This window comes from Podarcis filfolensis (assembly GCF_964270895.1).
Source record: "Podarcis filfolensis genome assembly, chromosome: 11".
In the NCBI taxonomy this organism is placed as follows: domain Eukaryota; kingdom Metazoa; phylum Chordata; class Lepidosauria; order Squamata; family Lacertidae; genus Podarcis; species Podarcis filfolensis.
In genome coordinates, this window is record NC_139613.1 from 24,699,812 (window position 1) to 24,721,288 (window position 21,477).

The window sequence follows — 21,477 nt, forward strand, 5'->3', positions numbered from 1 at the left end:
GTGCAAATTACTCTCCTGGTTACTTGTACATAGAGTAATACTGTTCAATCCAGCCCAATTTTGCATATATATTTGTGACTGAGACAGTGGGGTTAAAAAGACTGTGGTTGCCCCTTATGTTTTACAGCAGTGAGACTACCAAGTGTCATGTGAAATTCATATGGAAGACACTAACTTGGACACCTGAACTTTAATTTTTCAATATTCTATATCCAAAGTTAGTTTACGATTTTGTGTATGGTACTGACTGCCGTGTTGAAACTCAACTATACATTTTATTTAAATTGTAAAAGTTTGTGACTGTATTTATTTTGTTCCTGTTTTTGATAATATTGTTATGGCAACTTGAATAACTAGGCCCTGTTTGTTTAAAACAAAATAAAGATGGCTGCCCATGCTATCTTACCTTCACCATTTTGATTATTCTGATTTAGAATTAATGCTATCTTCTTTCTCAAGGGTCACCAAATGGTAAGAGGTGAAGAAGTAAGTCAAGAAATAATAATCAAAGTGGAGACAAGTATTTATGTTTATTGCATATATCAATATCTGCTGGAAAGCAGTACTTTTCCCTAATTAGACTGGGTGGTGAAGGAGAGATTGGAAATATAATGTATTAGAAAGATACCATATTGTACGGATAGGTGCTCTAAAATGTGGATTCATTTAAAACTGAATATACGTTAAACACATAATATGCATCACTTGGGTATCAAGTGCTTACTTGAACACAATACTTAATATTTTCAGTGTGCATAAATTTGATAAATATTTCCTTCTTTTAAGTAGTAATGCAGATTTGTGCATATGCTCTTGACTGTTGTTGTCCTTGAAAAATAACTTTTTATATCCTTTCCTCCCAGATTGCTACTATTTCTCCAGGGATGGCATCTTGTGAAAATACTCTAAACACACTAAGATATGCGAACAGGTATGAGAATTTATATTTATATATTTGCATTCCCTAGCAGCGTTCGAAACCTAGAAGTCTTTTTTCAGGTTTCAGCTTCCTCATACTTTCTGAATTGCTATGAGGAACTACATTTATACCAGTACGGTTCACGGTTGAAGATGGCTGGCCTAACCTTATGCAGAAGGTCTGAAGTGGAGTTGAAAACAGGTTCTCTCACCTCAAATTTCCAGATTACAGCTGAGCATCATCTCAGTTTGATTAATCTATCCTTTCAGTCTGGAAACAGGAGTATAGGTCTTGAAGTTATGACAATTATAGTGTAGAGTGCATTAGTGAGCAAATATCTGTAGGTGTCCTATAAATATAGCAACAAGCAGACTAAAATAAAAACCTATTTTTTAGTTAGGCTGGCATTTTAACTGAATTCTGATGTTAGTTTAAACCAATTATTATTTTCATTGTGTTGCATTTCTTGTACACAGCTTACAGACATTTATAACCAAGCATTATATAAATTGCTCAAATAAATAATAATTTAAAAGGCAGTAATAATTATTTATAATAATGCTATTGATATATGTTTAGCATGTCTTTCTCTAAGGCAGCAGTGAATATCTGACCCTTAAATGCTGGGTTGTTTTTTGTGTTTTTTTAAAATCACTTCTTCCAAAAGAAGAGCAGTTTACCTCTGGATCAGTCCTTGGATGAAATAACTGCAAATGTCAGTTCTTTTGTGACAGGGTAGACATGTTGTGATGTTCACCAAGACACTGGGCTTATATAGAAATACTGGTTTCTTTGACATGTCTTATAAATGTTCATGGAATTTGCTTATGTATTACACAATTTAGCTAGTAAGTAGTATACAAGTCTTTGTTTTTAATATACCACATTCTGAGCATTTATATTAATAGTGGGAGACTTCTATGAATGAGCTGCATGACCACATAGTTCGTAAAGTGTATGATTAGAATAATACTAAGACCTGGGTCAAAATAGTCTGCTAAAGCTGATTTGTTTTTGTTCCTGAAGTTGTACAAAGTAAGCTTAGTTTCGTGGCAACCCGTATGGTGCATTACTGGGGATGTTGAACCTGGAACAATCTCCTTGCATTCCACCCAGCTCCATTCCACTCAGCTGTTGAAGGATGACCTTGCTTAAGCCAACATCCTTTGACTTCAGTTTCCCATCTTGTAGTAATGACTATTTTCTCTTGGAGGATTTGCCAAGGTTTATTTGTGCCCTAGCAAGCGTGTTGCATAACTGACTGATTAAATATTAGAGGTTGTGATTTCATTGTCCTTACAAGAACACTTTCTTTTAATTTGCTGCTGTATCTTGCTGCTGCAGAGTAAAGGAATTTGGAATTAGTCCTTCGGACATTCCCTTCTCACAGGGTAGTGGCAGTCGCTCTGATCTCTCTCCTTCCTATGAGTATGACGACTTTTCTCCTTCGATCACCAGGTCTACTTCATTCTTTACATGGACTCTCTATTTTCTTTTAGTGTTTTTCCCCCCTCTTCAGCTGTGTAATTTTACAGACAAACCTTCACCTACTTTCCCTGTCTTGAGTCATCACCGCCTTTTTGTTTCCATTTTGTTTGACAGGTGGTGACACTGCATGGCCTGCAACTCATTTTCCCAATTATTATTCATCTTTTCTTCTTTTCAAACATTTCATGCCCAAGCTTGTTATTTCCCCTCATGTGTAAGATAGTGGTGATGTCAACTTTTGTAGTACTAGCAATTCTACATCTGAATAATTGAAGTGGAACACTGATTCACTTTTAAATGCATGTGAAATAATTATAGTATAAAATAATAAATGATTCAAACATGAGCACAATGTTTAATATTGTAATCAAGTATATTGTGTTTGACTCCTCATATTAAGGGTACACTCCTATTAAGGATACATTCATTCATGATGTTGACATCACCATTATTTATGTGAATTGCCTGTGAATTGATGAAGGGGCTTTTTTTCTGTACTAAATGAATGGTACTCATTTTAAAATGAATACCTTCTTTGCAACTGTAGAGTAAAGGAACTGACAGTTGATCCCACTGGTGCTGGTGATATCCGTCCAATCGTTCATCATGCTCCAAATCAGATTGATGACTTGGAGGCACAGTGGGGTGTTGGAAGTTCACCTCAGAGAGATGATCTCAAACTACTTTGTGAACAAAATGTGAGTATCTGGCAAACCTCAGTGGCTCTTATTGCAGTAGAAATGCAATGCAAACATTTAGTCAATTAGTATATGTATATAAAGTTGCTTGGTGTGTTGTAAGGATAGTCTAGACTCTTTCTCTACTAAATAAAAACTGAAACTAATCATATGTTGCATACATTATTCTCCTGCATTATAGTGTGTTGACAGAAATGTCTTTCTAGATTTTGTTTCAGGTTTTGGAGGGGGCAGATATAACCAGCCAAACATGACTCTTAAGAGCATTCAGGATAGCTTATATGCATAGCAATAAAATGAATATAAACAAGTATGAAACAACCATTTATACTCTCAATTTTTTTCATACGCTCAACTTTAATAAACCACTATCATGTTATCCTCAGACATTACCTTCTAAACTTAAAAAAACCCAACTTCTCATGCTTTGCCCTCCTAAGCAAGGTGATCACAACCTTCTGACTATATACTTCCATGTTTCTATATTTGAAATGAGAAACCAATATATCCTTAGTGAGATGGGGCTCCCTGTCTTGGGCTGCTTTCTGGGGGTGTTCCTGTTGTGTCTCTCACAGCTACAATGAACCTACCATTAAAATTATGGACTGGTCATTTCTTCGTCAGAGGGCAAACGGGAAAATTTAGAAAGGGATCAAATACTTTCCCCCCTCACTGTAGATCCCACCTTAATTCTGTCATGGAACTCAAAGTGGCGGTCACTCATCCAGGCACTGTCCAAACCTGCCTAGCTTCAACAAGGTGGTGTCCTCCAGCCCATACAAATAATTTGCTAGACAGCTCTTTGGAGCTTCTTTCTCACCGTTTATATTTCATGAGCAGATAATGCTGTTGCTTCTGTATGGAAGAATATTTTAGTGGCCCTTTGGAATAACAATATACAATCACTGAACTTGGCATTTTAGTCAGCAAACAAATGGCATTTGGGGCAACCTTCAGTTCTTGCTGTTGTGTGGGATTCCCTAAAGATTTTATTTTTGTTAGGCTCTCCTGGCGATTCCTTGCCTATACAAACCAATCTCTTGCTCTGTATTGATTCAGGTTACCATGTTTCGTTACCTTCTTTTTTCTCGTTTTGTTTCCTTGTGTATTCTTGCAATTGCTCATTTTTTTTTGTTTTTCTCAATTGAAGTGTATCCCAAAACTGGATTGCACTCCGTACATTGTAATAAACTTATGAATTAGCCTTGTTCAAGAGAACATAAGCATTTGTCTTGCTGAGTCATGGATCAGTGTTTTATCTCCAGGCAGTGATGATTCTGGGAACTTTACAAGTAGGGTAAAATAGGCATGGTCATCCCTAGATAGTTGCCTTCAGCTTTGGTAATCGGTGCTGCCCATAAAAAACTCTGAGCTTTGACTCTGAGCTTGGTCTTTCTAATTTGCATTATTATGGCTAGTTACTAGATATGAGGGTCACCAATTTCAGTCATTTGTTCTTCAACATGCTGCTGTTTTTTGAAAAGTAGAATTATATTGAGCTTCATTGTTTTTAAAAGGAGGAAGAAGTATCGCCACAGTTGTTTACTTTCCATGAAGCTGTATCACAGATGGTGGAAATGGAAGAGCAAGTTGTAGAAGACCACAGAGCTGTCTTCCAGGTAAACATGGAGCGCTGATTAATACAGAGGCTGGGATCCGAAGAACTGTTGAGCACTGTGCAACCATGGGGCCTTTGGGCTTGTTTTTCTGAAGCTACAACTTCTCTCATCCCATAGGGCAAGGTTCCATTGACACTGAAGAGATTTTCAGAAACAGTTAATGATTGGGCATTGGAATTGGCACTGGGCATGTTCAAGCCCTTAGAAGTGCTTAAGTAGTATTTTTTATGTTGGTCAAACTTCCCAGTTGGGGCAATAAAAATGTTTTGAAAAGAGCTACAAACAACTTGCGGTTTTTGTGCAGTTTTCCTAATGCTTATTTTTTCCACAGTGTCTTTGCAGCTTGATAGTTGTGTAAACTGCTTCATCCCTGTTTCCTAGTCCTTATCTGAACCACACTGAAGCTTCTTGGAAATCATTGAAACAGGAAACTGTTTGTATTTGATATTTATAAAAAGGTTCCATCATAGGAATGTTTGTTGAACATATCAAAATTGTTCGTTAATTTTGGCAAGTTCAGCATTGCACTCCACAATTTGTTGCCTGCAAATTGATTGTTGTATGTTCTATCTTTGGTTTTTATTAGGAATCTATTAGGTGGCTAGAAGATGAAAAAGCTCTCTTGGAAATGACAGAAGAAGTAGACTATGATGTGGATTCATATGCTACACAACTTGAAGCAATCCTAGAACAAAAAATTTACATTTTGACTGAGCTTCGGGGTAGGTGTTTATACCTGCTTAGATATACTTCTTAGATATTGAATAATTTGTTGAAAGTGACAAGTGGCTTGTGTTAGCATTTAATGGGTTTCAAGATTTATATATTTTTCACAAGCCAGTTTTAGTAGGGGGAGAAAATCAACTGATATTGATAGCCATATAGTGGTTTATAAAGCAAATCTGAGGAGCTAAAATTTCTAAGCATTTCAATATGTAAAGTACAGTGGTACCTTGGGTTAAATACACTTCAGGTTACATACGCTTCAGGTTACAGACTCTGTTAACCCAGAAATAGTACCTCGGGTTAAGAAATTTGCTTCCAGCGGCACGGCAGTGGCATGGCAGCCCCATTAGCTAAAGTGGTGCTTCAGGTTAAGTACAGTTTCAGGTTAAGAACGTACCTCCAGAACGAATTAAGTACATAACCAGAGGTACCACTGTATAGTAGTGTAGCATGTGATCTCGTTTTGATTACAGCTGCAGAATTAAAGAATAGCAATGCATCATCTATTTCTATCTGCTGTGGTCCATTGCAGCCTTTCTTTTGACTTGCTTTTTAAAGAAACATCTGGTTTCTTAAATCTCGTAGTGAGCAAATTTCAATTTGCATCTATTGCTGCTTCTAATTTCATTACTGGTCCTCATGAACACATGTTCTTCAGACTTTAAATCTTGATCCAGACATTGGAAGAACTGCTGAAAGAGCATACCAAGCTCTTTTCCATTTGGTGCAGTTGTCCTGCTTTGATTGTATCTGTCTTAAAACAAAGTTGTCAGAATGGGAAGCTCGGTTTCCACTTGATCCAAAGTGGAATTGGTACTGTGTGTTGCACGATTACACCTCTGTGTGTTCTAATCTGTGTTTTTATTTATACAGTACATTATTGAAATTGCATGTAGTGTTTACTTACACGTAATTTTATATGTTGCCTTTCTACGTCGACAAAATTTCCAATAATAAAAGACACTACTTTATGCCTCAAGGGCTGGGTACAGGAACCGTGCTAAAATTATTCAGCTGACAACGGACTTTCCTTTTTTGTTTTAAGATAAAGTGAAATCCTTCCGCACAGCGCTACAGGAGGAGGAGCACGCCAGTAAACAGATCAATCCGAAGAGACCACGTGCCCTTTGAGGCAATCTTCTGCTGCTAAAGGATGCCTGAGCCTTCATTGCTGTACCACACCGTTGGTTGGAAATGAAGCTCTAAGAAGTCAACTACTTGAAAGAGCGAAAACTTTTGAAGTGTCTGTGGAAATGCACCGTTTCTTCTTCCCCTGGCTGACATTTCAGTTGTGTGGAACACTCCTAAGATGTCTGCAAAATGCTTCTAGACCAGATAGCACAACCAGGCAGGTTTTGGAGATGGGAAGCACTTTTTGTTTCAAATGTTTTAACTTACTCAAAATTGTGAATTTTGTTTTGGAAATATTTGCCAATTTTTTAAAAATAATGAAGTAAAATGGTGGACTTGTAAAAAGAAAATTCACAGTATTTTGTTTCACTTATGTCAAGTTTTGTTGCAAAGAACAGCTGTGCAGTTTTGTATTTGCATGCATGCCCACCTCATCCGTGATTGTATATACCTCCTCTTCTAGACAGCTGTGCTCACCTCTTCCCATTTGTGCCTTGACCAAGGCGACTTGACCCTATACGTCCTCTCTAAAGCACAGCCTTAATAAATGACATTCCTTATTTGTCAATGTAAATTACTTTTATTGTGTGAACATTTTAATGTGTGTTTGGGTTTTCATTTTTCGTGACTAGTTCTTCATTTCACGGTATGTGCCATATCATTGACCTGGAATTAAAAACATGTTGGTGTGGATTGACGGCAAGCCATTCCATTTCCCCCTGTAAAAATCTGGAATCATGATTTATTTCAGTTACCATGAAGAGTCTCTAACATTTTCTTTGTAAAGAACAAATCTATAAATTAGTGGATGTATAATAAAAGGTAATTGATTATGAAGGAGAGTTGTATCTTAGGATAATACAGATATACGGTATGTGTGCTAGTGTGATGTCAGAATAAGGTGCAATCGAATCTCTGCATATGGGTAGGAAAGGTATCCAATGACTAGGATACCAAAGTAACCCTGTCACGTACTACTAAAATTGGCTTCTGATGCATGGGAGTTTACATGTGCATTAACTGTAGTCCGCAGGTAGTTAGTACTGTTGCTTTAAAAGAAAGTAGCTAATGCATATTTTCCATTTGTACAGTGCCATCAGCTGAAAAGTGAGGTGAATTTGTACCATTTGAGGATTTGCACAATAAACTCCACAAAACTTTACTGATGCTGAAGAAATTCCACAATGATGCCTGAAAACTTCACAAATGGCACTGTGTGTCCAGCACTTTTTAAGATGGTGGCACTTCAATTATTTTTGCAAATTGATATAAAAAAATTACCCTTTATATGTATTTTTTTTTTTTGTCAGATGAATTGTAGACCTCTCTAGGAGTTCTCCCTATTCCCAAGATAGATTCCAGGTGCTCATATCAACAACAGACATTCCTTGGAACTGTTTCATAGTTTGTTTCTGGAACATAAGCCCATCTGTGCTGTGGCTGAGGGAAATAAAGGGAAAGCAATGAGAAGAGAGCTTAAATGAGCCAGAGTTTCTCAGTATTCAACATAATCCCCATAGAAAGGTAGCCCCTTGCCATATCATGGTGACAAAGCGCCTGTCTGTAAACATGAAAACTGAAACAGCAATGTAGATTTTACACAATGTGTTTAATAAATTTAACTGAAATATAAATTAGAGATGAGAATTTTACTTCTATACAACTTTTTGTAAAATGTCTTCTTTTGTAGCTGCATCCTACTGTTAGGATATTTTAGAAAAGATTCATGGAAGATCCTTGCATCAGGAAATTGTGATTCTGTTCAGCTTTGCCTTACATCAAGCTATATCACTAGTGACACACTACCTCTTACAGCGTATTGTAAAGATGCAAGCTAGGAAATGCATGTCTATGTGGGAAAGTATGTGTCCCCCCAAAGAGATGCAATTCCCCAGCTGCCTTCAGATAACACCATAATTAGAAGAGGCACAAGCTTTTCTCTTACCTCTATCCCATCTCTCCTTAAAAAATGTCTGCCTGGAGCAACTGACTTGACCCAAAGGAGTTATCTCTTGTCATGTGAATATTCTGCCTTGAAATCACTTCTTGGAATGGAATGAGGTATTTTACTAGTCAAATGTAAGACTAGCTAGGAGGACGCTAGTGGTGCCATGATAATATTATACGCAGTTTCTACACAAATTCCTTACCACAAGGAAGAACCAAGCCAACTGGTTGTTCATTTATAATTCATTCTTAACCGTGGAAGGAAAATCAAGTTGCATTGTGTTATTGGTTTCCACAAGCTGCCTGCATTTGACTGGGTCCAGGTATACAAAGCCTCAAGGAGTTGTGTCTTCTTTTACTAAACTGCATATTCAGGGGTCACATTAGGAATCTGAAAGAGCATGGATACCTCGATGTGACTCATACACACATCTACTAAACTTGTAAGTTTATGCTACTTCAGATAAGAAACTAGCAAAATGGAGATGAGTCTTGAAGCCAATGTGCACAACCCACCACATCACAGATCAGTGGCTTAGAGTTGAGGTGCTTGTAAATGTTGAATGTTTGTGGAAAACACTGATACAAAAGCATTGTTTATTGCAATGCACAATCTAAGAATGACTACAAAACTTGACACACACACAAAATCTAAGGAGTGGGTTTGACAATTAAGAGAACCTAGTTTCCATCTTGGATCATGAATTCTTTAATAAAGTAACAGTATCTGGGTTGTAATATCAAATATAACAGTTATTCTTGGTCGGGATGGTTTTTGTTGGGAGCAGGTGGTCACTGTGGCTTAGGCAATGCAATAAGAAAAATAAAAGGTGCATTTCAGGCGACCCTGAACATGGCTGGAGAGTTTACACTCTGCATCACATATGTTCTCTTAAAAAAAACACCAAATGAAGCAGAGCAGAACAAAGGCATGAGGGTGATTGGCTTCCTTGAGAACCCATTTTGCACCAATGGGGTAATTAAACAGCTGGATGTGCATGTGCAGCATGGCACACATCATCTCGGGTGAAATTCTGATACCACCTTTAGATAGTTCAGTTCATCCTTACAAAAGCATTGCTGCTCAGCGTCTCTTCCATCTTATTCTTCCCTTTAGGAAAAGTGGATGCCTTTTGCGTTGAAGCCATGCAGAACACTGGAAAATGAAAATATTCATATCTCACTGACATTTTATATGACATTAAGAGTGCCACCTGTAGGTGATCCTGGGTCTTTCTGTGTCCAATTTCCAAGGCAAGAGAAAGTTCTCTTTTTTCTGAGCTCCTGCTTCTGAAGTCTGGGAACCAATAACTCTAAAACTCTCAATTTCACTACCGCACCTACTTCCTGCTACCCTCGGAACAAGATCTGTGGCAATTTTGTTTGTTTAGTCATTCAGTTCCTGCTCCCCCCCTCCCGAAGGAGTCCAGTTGGCATTGGAAAAGCAGGTAGGGGTATGATTTAAGAGCAGTTGGCAAGATTTAGGATATGGGCTTGTATAAGACTTCAGAAGCAGTAAAGAACCAGCCAGGATTTCTGGCTTCTGCTTGGAACCTGGGAGAAAACACCTAGTCCTCCTTTCCTCCACTGAAATCACTGCAGCCCAATTCTATGGTTGGGCCAAGATGGCGACTGTTCCTACAGCCATCAGTCCAAAGGACCAGATGACAAGACCCCTCCCTCTCAGCCTTGCTGATGTGGTCCAAAGGAAAGCAGAAAAATACATTTGGCACCAGCTTGGCTGCAGGAAGGTGAACAAGGCAACATTCAACCATCTGAAGGTCACCACCCAGGATCTGTGTAGGGTGTACTTAGCCTTTTATTCTCTCAAAGATGTCCCGCAAGGCAGCAGATGGCACCTGTCAACCTCCAGAGGTACCCCATCTGCCCCTCACTACTCTACAACACATGCAGAAACCACCTTTTTGACTGTTGGATCCACTATTGGTCTTGTCCACTCAATCTGCCAGAGCCTGTCCTAACTCCCCAAGGGTTTGAAACCCACTGGCTACCCTCATCTGGGCTTGGAAAATAATAGCCTGTTTTTTTAGCAGCTAGTGTGGCAGAGTAGTAGGCACAATCATAAAAGCTCCCTTCCCAAGCCCCAGGATGTACAATTTGCACATTGGGGTCATTCGTGCCTGCGGACAGGTCTCAAGCGCACTTCCTCTGACATTGCATATGTGGTAGGAAGAGTGGCCTGCCCAACTGATAACACACTGCAAGGAAGGCAAAGTGTAGAAGCATCTAAGGTATCAAGGGGAATCTCTCCCACCCCTGCCCTCCACACTTATTTTTGTTTTCATTTTGGAAATAGGAGGCCTCTGTTTAAAGGAGAGCAAAGCTTGAAAGAAATGCCCTTGGCTTCACCTGATGAAATCATCAATATCCATGACTCGTGCACGTTTTTCTGCATAACCAGAGTCTTTTAGGATTCCCTGTATGAAACTTCCAATACTGAAATCTTCTGGAATTTCCTGTCAATACAAAACAAAGCAGAGAATTTTGCTTATGTAGCATGTATCAAACAAGTAGCAAGACACTGATGCTTACATGAAACTTGTTTGGGGGAGGTAGAGAATGCTTGAAATGCTTACCAAGTTATTTTGTGAACAGTGAATCCGATAATTCTTTTCCAGCAGCTTTTTCACAGCATTGGAACTGAGAAGAAGAAGGAGGAGGAGGAGGTTACACATATAGATCTTTTGGGATGAGGCTGGGCAAATACAAAATTCCCTTTTCAATTCCATTTTCCTCCAACGAAAGCTATTGCTGGCTGGAGCTGGAGCCCAAAACATCTGGAGAGCACCAGATAATCTCCAGCTGTTTTGGACTACAATTCTCATCATCTCTGACCACTAGTCCTGCTAGCTAGAGATGATGGGTTTTGTAGTTGAAAAACAGCTGGAGACCCAAGTTTGGGAAACTCTGCTCTAGTCTATACATCCATGAGGAGCCCTGAGTGCATTCTAATTTGTCTTGGTGACTTTTGGCTCTCGGCTCCCTTTTTCCACAATGATTGAGGTGGAAGACAATGCTGAGAATGTAGGCCCACCACCTTCTCCCTCCACTCCCTGCTCTTAGTTAATGAAAGATGGAGGGACAGGACAATCGAGTCATCTGGCCTAGTGCTTCCTATTGTCCATGAAACACACACACTTCTTCCAAGGTCCGAAGAATAACAACCCACCCAGTCTCAGTCCACAATGGTCAGCATGATTAACAATTCAGCCAAGGAGAAACAGTTGACTCTTGCAGGAGGAAAGAGACTGCCCAGCAGCACACCAAACATTTCCTCCAATATGAGTTAACTTACTTAAAAACTGCAGCGAGTGTCTTGTTTTTCCTGACAAAGACTATCCTTAGTAGACCATCCCACTCCTGAATAAAAATTAAAAATACACTTTGTTTAAGCAACCTTTTCAGAGGAGGTTACAGAGCTCCTGCTACCCACCACGCCTCCCATTGCCCATTTCATTATGTTTGGGTTCCCATACATCTCTCAAGTACCCCAATCTCGCCTCTTCTTTTTCCTTCTTCAATCTGCAGATTAGCTGTGTGTCTGCCTGTTTTCAAAATTCTACATCAAGGACGGGGAACCTGTGGCCTATCAAGTTGTTGGACTTCAATCCCCCTCAGCACCAGCTAACATGGCCAACCGTCAGGGATGAGGAGCGGTGTAGTCTAAGCAACAGGTTGCCCATCCATTTACTGCTAGTAGGATATGGCGGTATTCAAAATGTGTTTAACCCCCTGTGAGAGAAGCCACTCTGAAAAGCCCCATTCAGGTTTTAAAAATTTCTCTCAAGTCACAAGGAATGTGCTTTCAAATGCAGTATAATCAAGGCATACTTTGACAGGTCTCTACGTGGATACTCAATATTTAAAGACTTACATATCACAACAGGTAGAACAGAGGCTGACAAGGACTCTGGTTTTCAAGGTACCACTCTGCTTTAGCCTCAGTGGAAACTATGAAGCCTTGGCATCAAAGCTTAGCACCATTAGAGCTTTTCATTCAAGCTAATGAAAGCTGCCTTTTTACCACAAGGAAGAGATTAGCCCTCCTCTTTCCTCTCTAAAGGCTAAGCTTTGGTTTGCCAACACCATTCAAAATCACAAAATGATGCTCTGAAGAAGGCTCAGGTGCACTCCAAGTTTCCACCCTATCATCTTACTTTCTTATTAGTAACTGATGTTAACAAGGTGCGAAGCAGGGATGGGAAGCCTACGACCCTCTGGTTGCTATTGAACTCTAACTCCCATGATCCTTGACCACTGGCCAAGTTGGCCAGGGCTGCAGGGAGCTGGAGTTGTTTTTGGACGAGTCACAGATGCACCATCCCTGGTGTAAAACGCTAGGCAACCTTCAAAACAATGGTTGCTCAACTGTTGTTTAGATACCATCTTGGGGAGAATATTCAAAACAATACATTGAGGACATTTACACTTTAACTACGAAAGTTGTTTTCATGCATATTATATTAATATCGATGAGTCTCACCTGAAAATTGATTGGCGGTGGAGGGTTCCTTGGCTCTATTCTCACAACACTGGATTCAACTTTGGGTGGCGGTTTAAAATTATTCTTCCCTACCTGTTAATCATTATAAAAGTTAGCTCTCAGGGAAAATAATAATAATAATTTTTAGCCTCTTAAAAGCTTGCTTGCCCACCCCAGCCTTTGATCTGAAATGCCACAAACCCAGTTTTGCTATTGCTTATTTTCCTTACCTTCATCAGATGATCGACGCGAGCTAATAGCTGAGTATTAACAGAGAGTCTGCAATATAAGGGAGAGCCTGGCTTTGCGACCAAGCGAAGAGCAAATTCTCTTTGAAACATGAGGACTGCACACCTGGAAGTTAAAAATGTGTTGCAAGCATTGAGCCATACAGCGTTTAAGCAAGGCTTGTTCATCAGTAGCCTACATACACACAATTATGACTATTAAGAGGATACAGACAACAGTGAATGTAACAGAAGCTCTAATTAAATCCTGATTTAAAACCATTTCCTTTATTCATTTACTGCCTCCTCGCTATGTTTAAGGCAGCTGATGACAATATAACGGCAACAAACAAATACCTGACATGTCAACGACAATGGAGATTCATTTGACTGGCACGTCAGGTATTTATTAATTGCTTCCATCAGATTTATATCTGTTAATTACTGATAAAACTAGAAACTTTGTGTCAATATCTGTACCCCCCCCCACCCTGTATTGGAAAAACATGTATATTTTTCTGTCGATCATTGTTTTTAGTCCCCACCCCCAGATAGTATTGTTTGAGAGAACTGCAATGAATATAAAGATTTGCAGATGATCTCTAACGAAAACTCAACTTGGGAAATGGGATGGGAGAGCAAAAATAGGACAACCACCTTCAGTCTCCAAATGTCAGACTCCTTGGGGAGATGTAAAGTGACAATGCTTAACTGTTTCGATTTCAAGAACAGCTATTTGTGCACGATCCACATAGAGACACCTTCCTTGCATCTTAGACATACTAATCATAACTCCGAATGTAAAAGATGAAAGTGTTTTTAGCATTCTAGCTTGACAAATTGCTCACCATTTGTTTTCTAGATCAGTTGGTTGCTAATACCAATGCACTGGGTTGAAAACAACAACGCATGAGGAGATTCCTTCTTGCTTAACAGGACTTTCCCTTCCTCTTCATTTCCTGCACTCCCCTCACCCCAACCAACACCTTTTGAGCAGACTGGGGTGGGGGAGAGCATGTGGGGTCTGCAGAGAGGAAGGTGAAGTCCTGTTGTGTTAGTCTAAGTTTGCTTTGCCCAGTGCAGACACACCACAGGATACAAGTCATTCTCCATAGTTACCATATTGGCCTGAATATAAGCCTCACTTTTTCCCCCAAATTCTGTCCGCGAAAAGTTAAAGTGTGGCTTAAATTTGCGACCTTACAGAAATTGGCTTTTATGATATCACTGCTGAAACAGACATACGGTAAAACAGAACAAAAAAAAATTTCTTGCCGATTTGCGAGCTTGAGACTGTTCATTTGCCATTTACGGGTGTGAGTGCCTGCGGAATTGTAGCAATTGAATAGTGATCTGTGATTTTAGCAATTGTACAGTAACTTTTGCGGGCTTGCAAGATCAAAGGCTTAAACTGGCTCGGAGTTACAATTCTACCAACCGCAGCGATTTTCAGCCTGTAACCCAATTTTAAGGGAGTGGCTTATATTCGGGTATTGTCTCCCCCCTCCCCCCCGAATTTTAAAGGTGCAGCTTATTTGTGGTTGTGGCTTATATTCGAGCCAATACGGTAATTATGTGTAAAAAGCACCTTAAATCTATTAGATACAATATAGTTGTACCTGAAGAAAGGCCGGTGCAGCAGTAGCTTAAAAACAAAGGGAGAGGAAATCTGAAAACAAAGGAAGAAGTGTTAATTTCCTAGTAGGTTTATTCCTGCAAGCCATAAATTATATTGGCCCTTTCCCCAAATCGGTTGGTTTTGCCCTTACTTGATAAGGCAAGTTAGCCACACAAGCATCAAAGAAGGGCAGGTCACTTTTCAACACATCTCCGATCTTTATTTCAAGTTTGTTAGCCAGAGGCCTGGGACAAAGGAAAATTATTCCATTAATACATTTCCAAGACAGGTTCTAGGTGAAAAACAGTGTCATTCCACCATTGCACCCACTTTTTGCACTTACGTGCCCTGGACTCTCTTCTGAAGTTCACCAGCAAGCTTTACGTCCAATTCACAAGCAATTACCTGAAAAAGAATCATATACAAATGACTGCGTATGTGATCCATACACATTGTAGAAGGATTTTGTCCCTATGTAGAATCATGATTGAATGTGAGCTGCATAAGAACCAAGTGTTTTACAGAAACGTTTTCATTTCATTTATTTTATCTGATTTCCCCTCTGAAATGAAGCCCAAAGTGGCTAACAGCATCATTCAAAAAACAAATCTACTGATTTCAGCAGATAACAAAACTCTATAAATCTGCCGATGAAAATGTTATAATAAGCCTATAAAGAAAATTTATAACCAAGACAATTCCAGTGAACAATCCAAACAAAATTCAGTAACATATCTGTAAAGAGGGGGATAAAGAAATACAAGACACAGTTTGGCCAAAAAGATAGACATTTTTATCACCAATCCAGCAACTAGACCACTAGTTTAGTAGAATGAAGTAGAATGGTAGAAGATTCAGAACAGACAAGAGGAAGTTCTTCACACATTGCAGAGTTACAACATTTATACTCTGTGCTTTAGCCAAAAGGTTCTCTAAGTGACTTACAGAAATAAATTCTAAAACCATCGTCACCATCAGGCTCACAAAAATACATGACACATGAGGAAAAAGGGAAAAGCAAACTCAAGCATAGGATCTAAGAGTTCTCTCTACAGTGCAGTTCTCTTCCCAACTCCCCCAGTAGCCAAATGTGAATAAAAAGAGAAGAACATCTTTATTACTTGGAAGCTCTTTACCTTTTTCACTTTTTCTAACATTTTTACTGTCATGTTTCCAGTGCCAGGACCAACTTCTAGAACAACATCAGTAGGGTACAAGGAAGCCTGAAAGTAAATAACATTGGAAATTACATGAAAAACTGGTTTTAGAAAAGCAGCAAGTACAGTAGTACCTCCAGTTATGAACGGGATCCGTTCCGGAGGCCTGGCCACATCCTGAAAACTTTGTAACTCGAGGCGCCTTTCTGCGCACGCAATTGAGCGCTTCTGCACATGCGCACATGGCAAAACCCAGAAGTGTGTTTGCAACCTGAGGTTTACGTACCCAGAGGGATACGTAAGCAGAGGTACGACTGTACTCGACAGAAGTACCAGCTGGGCCAATATCAGATGGCACATTAAAGTAGCTCTGATCCAGTAGTCTGTAGGAGGATCAGGACAATGAGAAGGGAAGTCATCATCTTGGCTTCTACCTGGTGTTGAAGAGCCTGGTGTGCAGATCTAGTTGTCATGTCAGCCACAGACCTTCATGCTGATCTGGACTGACCACAACTACATGCCTGGCTCGTGAGAGGCGACACCTGAAGAATATTGAAGTTCAGTGACAACCTTGACCATTCTGGCTTCCCATCCACAGGCTTTTGTGTGATAGGCATGGAGGAAAGAAGTTGAAGGTGTCAGTTGTTTTGGCCTTTTTGTAGGAAGGCCTAGAGCGGGGTCTTCAACCAAACATGTTGAGAAGACAAGTAGCCACCCTTAGAGTAATCCCATCTAAGCACCTCTCCCACCCTTATTAGGTTTTCATCATCTAGCAAGCGATTTTTGAAGCGGATGGTGCTTCTGAGGACACCACCTGTTCATAAATACCCAACTCGAGACCTACACAGAGTTTTCAGGATCTGACCAAGCCTTCCCCTGACCCTCTGAATAGTAAGGCTGCAAGCTGTTTCACTTATTATTTGGGGGCACAGACACACAAATCATTTTAAGCCATTTTACACTAAATGAGTGGCATTCAACGGAGTTTTATTCTGAGAAGAAGTATTGAAATTAATGAACTTAACTTAGTCATATTCATTAGTTTCAGTAGCTAAGCTCAAAGTAAAACCTAGCTGAATACCGCCAATGTTGTTAAACTTAAAGGTGTACTTCATTATTTTCATACTGATGCTGTCTAATCGTTCTTCTCAATATCGTTCTTCATTTCTAGAAATCAGGTGATAGTGTTTCACAGTGTAGTTATATACATGTCTGCTTAGGAGTAAGCCAATTGATTTCATTGAGGTTTACTTAAAGGTGAGTGGGCATAGGACTGCAGCCTTAGCCAGATTTGTACTCATTCACCTTTAAACACTTCTCTTTGTATCTAAAGTGCTTATGACCTACCTTTTCTATAATGCTGTTAACAATGAGGGGATTTTTCAAAATATGTTGACCAAGTCCAGTGTTGAACCTGATACCTATTAGTAAAGACAAAATAGTAGACAAACAAAAAGAAAAGTTAATCACAGTGCTGTTTACGTTTGTTAATGAACTGCAGCATTTAATAGTCTTCAGCTTTATTATAAAGCGTAAGTCAAACATTCACTACCTCTTCCCATCTGTAATTTAAGAGTGCATTAAGGACCAGCTGTTGAATCTTAGAACTGGAATCATAGAGTTGGAAGGAAGCTGCAAGTGTCATCTAGTATGAACCGCTGCAATGCAGGAATATACAGGTAGCTAATAAAGCCTGGGACCTTGGCGTTATAAACACCAAGCTCTAAACAACTAAGCTAACTGGTGTTTTGCTCCTGCCTAAGCAGCCAACATGGATCACTTCCTTGCCGTGGTGAAGGGGCTTGAATAACTCAGAGAAGCTATGAACTATGCTGAACAGGGCACCCAAGATGGACAGGTCATAGTGGAGAGTTTTGACCAAACGTTACCCACCTGGAGGAGGAACCGGCAAGCCACTCCAGTATCCCTGCCAAGAAAACTCCATGGACAAAGACAACAACAACAAGCAGGCAACAACACAGCTACCCTGCTTGGTACAGGTGGCTATCCAATTTACATGCATTTATATGCCACTTTTCCTCCAGGACATCATACAAAGTTCTCCTTCTACCCTTTACCTTCACAACAATCCTGCGAGGTAGGTGAGGCTGAGCGATCACGACTGACTCAGTGACACTCGGAGCACTTTGTAGCTGAGCAAGGATTTAAAACAGGGTCCCTTCCTACCCCTAGTCCAACTTTCTAACCACTACTTCACAACACTGTTTTTAATCTAGTACACGTTTTATGACACCCTTTGATCTGATGCAACAAACTCGCGAGGCCGGGCTAGACTGGGAGACGGCGGACCCTGGGCCAGCTTCACCCCGGTGAGTTTGATGGCTCAGCAGGGAACCGAACCCCGATCCGGCGGCACTCTAACCACTACACCGCACCGCCTGCTCCCTGTGACAAGATCAGGAGCCAGGAAACCGGGGGAAAGTGAGTTCCCGTCTCCGTCCGCTGGAGTCTTTCCTCCTCTCACCTGGCGCTTTTCCTTCTGGGCGCTGCTGCCTCGAGCGCGGCTGCTTCTTTACCTTCGGCATGATCAGTATCGCGGCCAGACCCCCACCAGCCCACGTTGCTGTCCTCGCTGTCGCGGAGAGTTCCGGGGAGGAAGCCGTCACGCGCACTGCCTGCTGGGACAAGTAGTTTTATCTACTTAGTGGCTGAACGAGGCCAAGCCTTTCTGGCGACTACATTTCCCGAAAAGCCGCGCGATCAAAACTCTCCCATAGAGATAAGGCAAATGATAGACCGTGGGAAGTAGGTCGAGAAATTGGTCCTACGCGCCTTCTTGAGACGCCACCTGGTGCTGGAGAATCAGTGGCAGAGCTTTGTGGCACCTCGAAAAACTCAGCACGTTTATTGTGGCTGAAAGCTCGGCCCACCTCCTCACTACACGTGGCTGGGGAGGGGACTGTGACGCGCACGTCAGGATCACACTTGGTGCAGGAAGTGGACGACAGTAAATGGAAAGTTGTTGGTGATCTTTAAGGTGCCGCAAGACTTCGGGCTGGTTTTGCTGCAGCAGGCGAACAGGTTGCCCGTCTGAAACTCGGGGTGCTGGCCAAAGCCGTGAGGGATGATGATGACAGCCAGCCTGAAGAACGCCCCATAAAATGCGAGCGCCGTATAGTTCTCTCCCAAAGATATAAAGGGTAAAGAGAGACGCATTCACTTGTCTTAAATTACCGTTTCGAATAGACCTTGTTTGTTTATTAAATTTGTACACCACCCTTCACCCGAAGATCGCAAGGTGGCTTACCAGAAAAAAAGGAAAATACATACTATAATAAGTAACAATAATAATACCCCCCACCCGGAGTTCAAGAGGCCACAAAGATATGTAACGAAGGCGGCAGGCAAGTCTCTCTGGGGAGGGCATTCAGCACAGGGGGAGCCACTGCAGAAAAGGCCCCTCTCTGGTCCTCTGGGGGGGGGAGGCACACGAAGAAAAGCCTCAGGTGACGATCGTAGAGTCCAGATCGCTTCATATCCGGAGAGGCGGCCTTCAGGCGAGTTGTAATTTTAATTTTAATTTTCCTTCCCCCACTTAACGCCCCACGCTCGCCCGAGCAGCTGCAGGCCTCGGTAACCACGGCGACCCGAGGGAGGGGAGGGAACAGGGAAGTCGAGGGCGGCGGCGAGCCGCGATGACGTCAGTGGGCCGCGCCGCCTCGCCCTGGCACGGTGTGAGAGCCCCGGCTAGTGGCGCGAGCTTCGGAATAAGTGGGATCCGCGTGCGCGAGACCGAGATCGCGGGTAAGGAGCTCAGCCCTGGGCAGGAGGAAGCGGGGCCGCGCGCGCGCGCCACATAGCCACAGAGAGCGAGCCTCCCCCGGCCCACCACTCCGGGCAGGTCCACTCGCGTGAGGGGGCGGCGATGGCGACGGCCGGCAGCCTGCCTGCCATGCCATCCCTCGAGCAGGCGAGGAGCCCGGAGGCTCCCAGATGCGAGTCCTCTTTCCCACCCTGCTCGGGAGTCCAGAGCACTTGTTCGCCTTCAGGATCTGGAGTAGGGAAGCGGGGCTTGTGTCAGGGCTGGACATACTGGGTTGCCTATACCGGTCGACCTGTGGGGAGAAATCGGGGTGGGAGTCACGACCCTGAGGCAGGGCTGCCAAGTGTGGCAGAAGAGGACTCGGCCGTCGCACCTGTCCTCAGGTAGGAGCTTCTTCCGTGTCGACCTGCTGCCCTAAAGTCGTCTGGTGAATGCGGAGAGCTCCCTTGCACTGTTGGTCCGCAAAAAGGTTCGAAGAGCCTGTTGGATCTGGCCATCGGCCCATCCAGTCCGGCATCCTGTTCTCACAGTGGCAGACCAGATGCCTTTGGGAAACCCGCAAGCAGGACCAGAGCTCACAAGAGCAGCTTCTACCCCCTCCTGCGATTTCCAGCAACCGCTATTCTGGAATTGATGGTGGAGGCACTCCATGCATTTGTCTATTTTTTTTAAGCCATCCCAGGCCTCCTGTGGGAGAGAGTTCTGCGGTGTAACTATACACTGCATGAAGAAGTGCTTTCTGTAATCTGTCCAACGTACAGCTTCAAGGGATGTCCACAAATTCCCATGTTATGAGAGATAAAATCTTTTCTCTATCCACTTCCTCCATGCCATGCATAATTTTATAAACTTCTGTGGTGTCACTTCTCATCTTTTCTCTAAAGAGGCCCAAGCATTGCAGCCTTTCCTCACAGGGGAGTTCTTCCTTCTAGCTCAGCATTGTCTACTTTGACTGGCAGAGGTTCTCCACGGTTTCATGCAGGACCTTTGGGGGGCAAAGGGGAAGCCATAGTTCAGTAGCAGAGCATCTGCTTTGGATGCAGAAGGTCCCAGGTTCAGTCCCCAGTATCTCTCGCCCTGGAGAGCTGTTGCCATTCAGTGTAGGCAGTGCTGAGCCAGATGGACCAGTGGCCTGACTGTGTCTAAACCAGCGATTGAACCTGGTACCTTCTGCGTGTAAGACTTATGCTCTACCACTGAGCTACGGTCCTTCTCCCAAGAATCTGCAGAGTTCAGTTTGGTGGCAGTGAAGGGGAGGGACTGATTTTTTTGTAGTAGCACCTTCTCTTTGAAATCATCACCTTTCCAAATTAAGGGGACATGTCCAGTGACAATACTGTTCACTGGGTCACACAGGCTTATGTGCATGGGATTGTTTCTAGAATAGACTGGGCTGCAAAAGAATAACTGTCACTGGGGAAGAAGAGCGTATTGCATTTTCAGCAGGTAGAATTGTTAAGCATTTTTTGATAGACTTTATATAAATGGTGCTTTTGTGTAGTATTTTTATTACCAGCATTTGCCTTTTATTCATGTGCCCTTTCCTTAAATACTAAAATGCGCATCTCAATAATTGTTCATTAAACATTAACCAACAAGCAAACACATGTCTTCAAACATTTATAGGGCCAGTTGTGCTTCAGGAGAGTTCTACCTGAG

The 21,477-nt window shown here is 41.8% G+C and overlaps 3 protein-coding genes across 13 annotated transcripts in view; 2 read left to right on the top strand and 1 right to left on the bottom strand.

Annotated features, from left to right (window-relative positions):
• Window positions 1-8,215, top strand: part of KIF2A (kinesin family member 2A) — a 54,915-nt gene extending 46,700 nt beyond the window's left edge. For 2 of the 8 annotated variants that reach the window (XM_083576121.1, XM_083576122.1), the window contains exons 16-21: window positions 864-931; window positions 2,264-2,377; window positions 2,955-3,105; window positions 4,623-4,724; window positions 5,311-5,446; window positions 6,496-8,215. In XM_083576121.1, coding sequence (XP_083432247.1) covers window positions 864-931; window positions 2,264-2,377; window positions 2,955-3,105; window positions 4,623-4,724; window positions 5,311-5,446; window positions 6,496-6,581 — 657 coding nt within the window. In that variant the 3' untranslated portion in view covers window positions 6,582-8,215. Of the gene's footprint in view, window positions 1-863; window positions 932-2,263; window positions 2,378-2,954; window positions 3,106-4,622; window positions 4,725-4,841; window positions 5,000-5,310; window positions 5,447-6,495 lie in introns of those variants that run through there. The other 6 variants (XM_083576123.1, XM_083576125.1, XR_014539631.1 and 3 more) reach the window with 5 other exon arrangements.
• Window positions 8,216-9,221: 1,006 nt separating this feature from the next.
• Window positions 9,222-18,653, bottom strand: DIMT1 (DIM1 rRNA methyltransferase and ribosome maturation factor). The gene is made up of 12 exons (XM_083576269.1): window positions 18,520-18,653; window positions 17,382-17,455; window positions 16,014-16,100; window positions 15,221-15,282; window positions 15,029-15,122; window positions 14,879-14,928; window positions 13,263-13,386; window positions 13,033-13,125; window positions 11,845-11,909; window positions 11,126-11,189; window positions 10,899-11,005; window positions 9,222-9,684 (listed from the first exon to the last, which is right to left on the bottom strand). Exons 1-12 carry the CDS (start codon window positions 18,578-18,580, stop codon window positions 9,642-9,644), a joined length of 924 nt encoding a protein of 307 aa, XP_083432395.1. The 5' UTR covers window positions 18,581-18,653; the 3' UTR covers window positions 9,222-9,641.
• A 7-nt stretch (window positions 18,654-18,660) lies between these two features.
• Window positions 18,661-21,477, top strand: part of IPO11 (importin 11) — a 70,578-nt gene continuing 67,761 nt past the window's right edge. Inside the window, exon 1 of one of the 4 annotated variants that reach the window (XM_083576050.1) lies at window positions 18,661-18,779. The gene's annotated coding sequence lies outside the window, so the exon portion shown is untranslated. Of the gene's footprint in view, window positions 19,800-21,477 lie in introns of all 4 variants that reach the window. The other 3 variants (XM_083576048.1, XM_083576049.1, XM_083576047.1) reach the window with 3 other exon arrangements.

Bases quoted from the DNA above. Each gene is read 5' to 3' on its own strand.
- DIMT1 (XM_083576269.1), bottom strand. From the start codon at position 18,580: ATGCCGAAGGTAAAGAAGCAGCCGCGCTCGAGGCAGCAGCGCCCAGAA. The intron at 15,283-16,013 runs GTAAAGAGCTTC...ATTCTTTTTCAG, and splicing joins TGTTAGAAAAAGTGAAAAAG to GTAATTGCTTGTGAATTGGA. The intron at 11,910-13,032 runs GTGAGACTCATC...ATTTTTATTCAG, and splicing joins CACCGCCAATCAATTTTCAG to GAGTGGGATGGTCTACTAAG.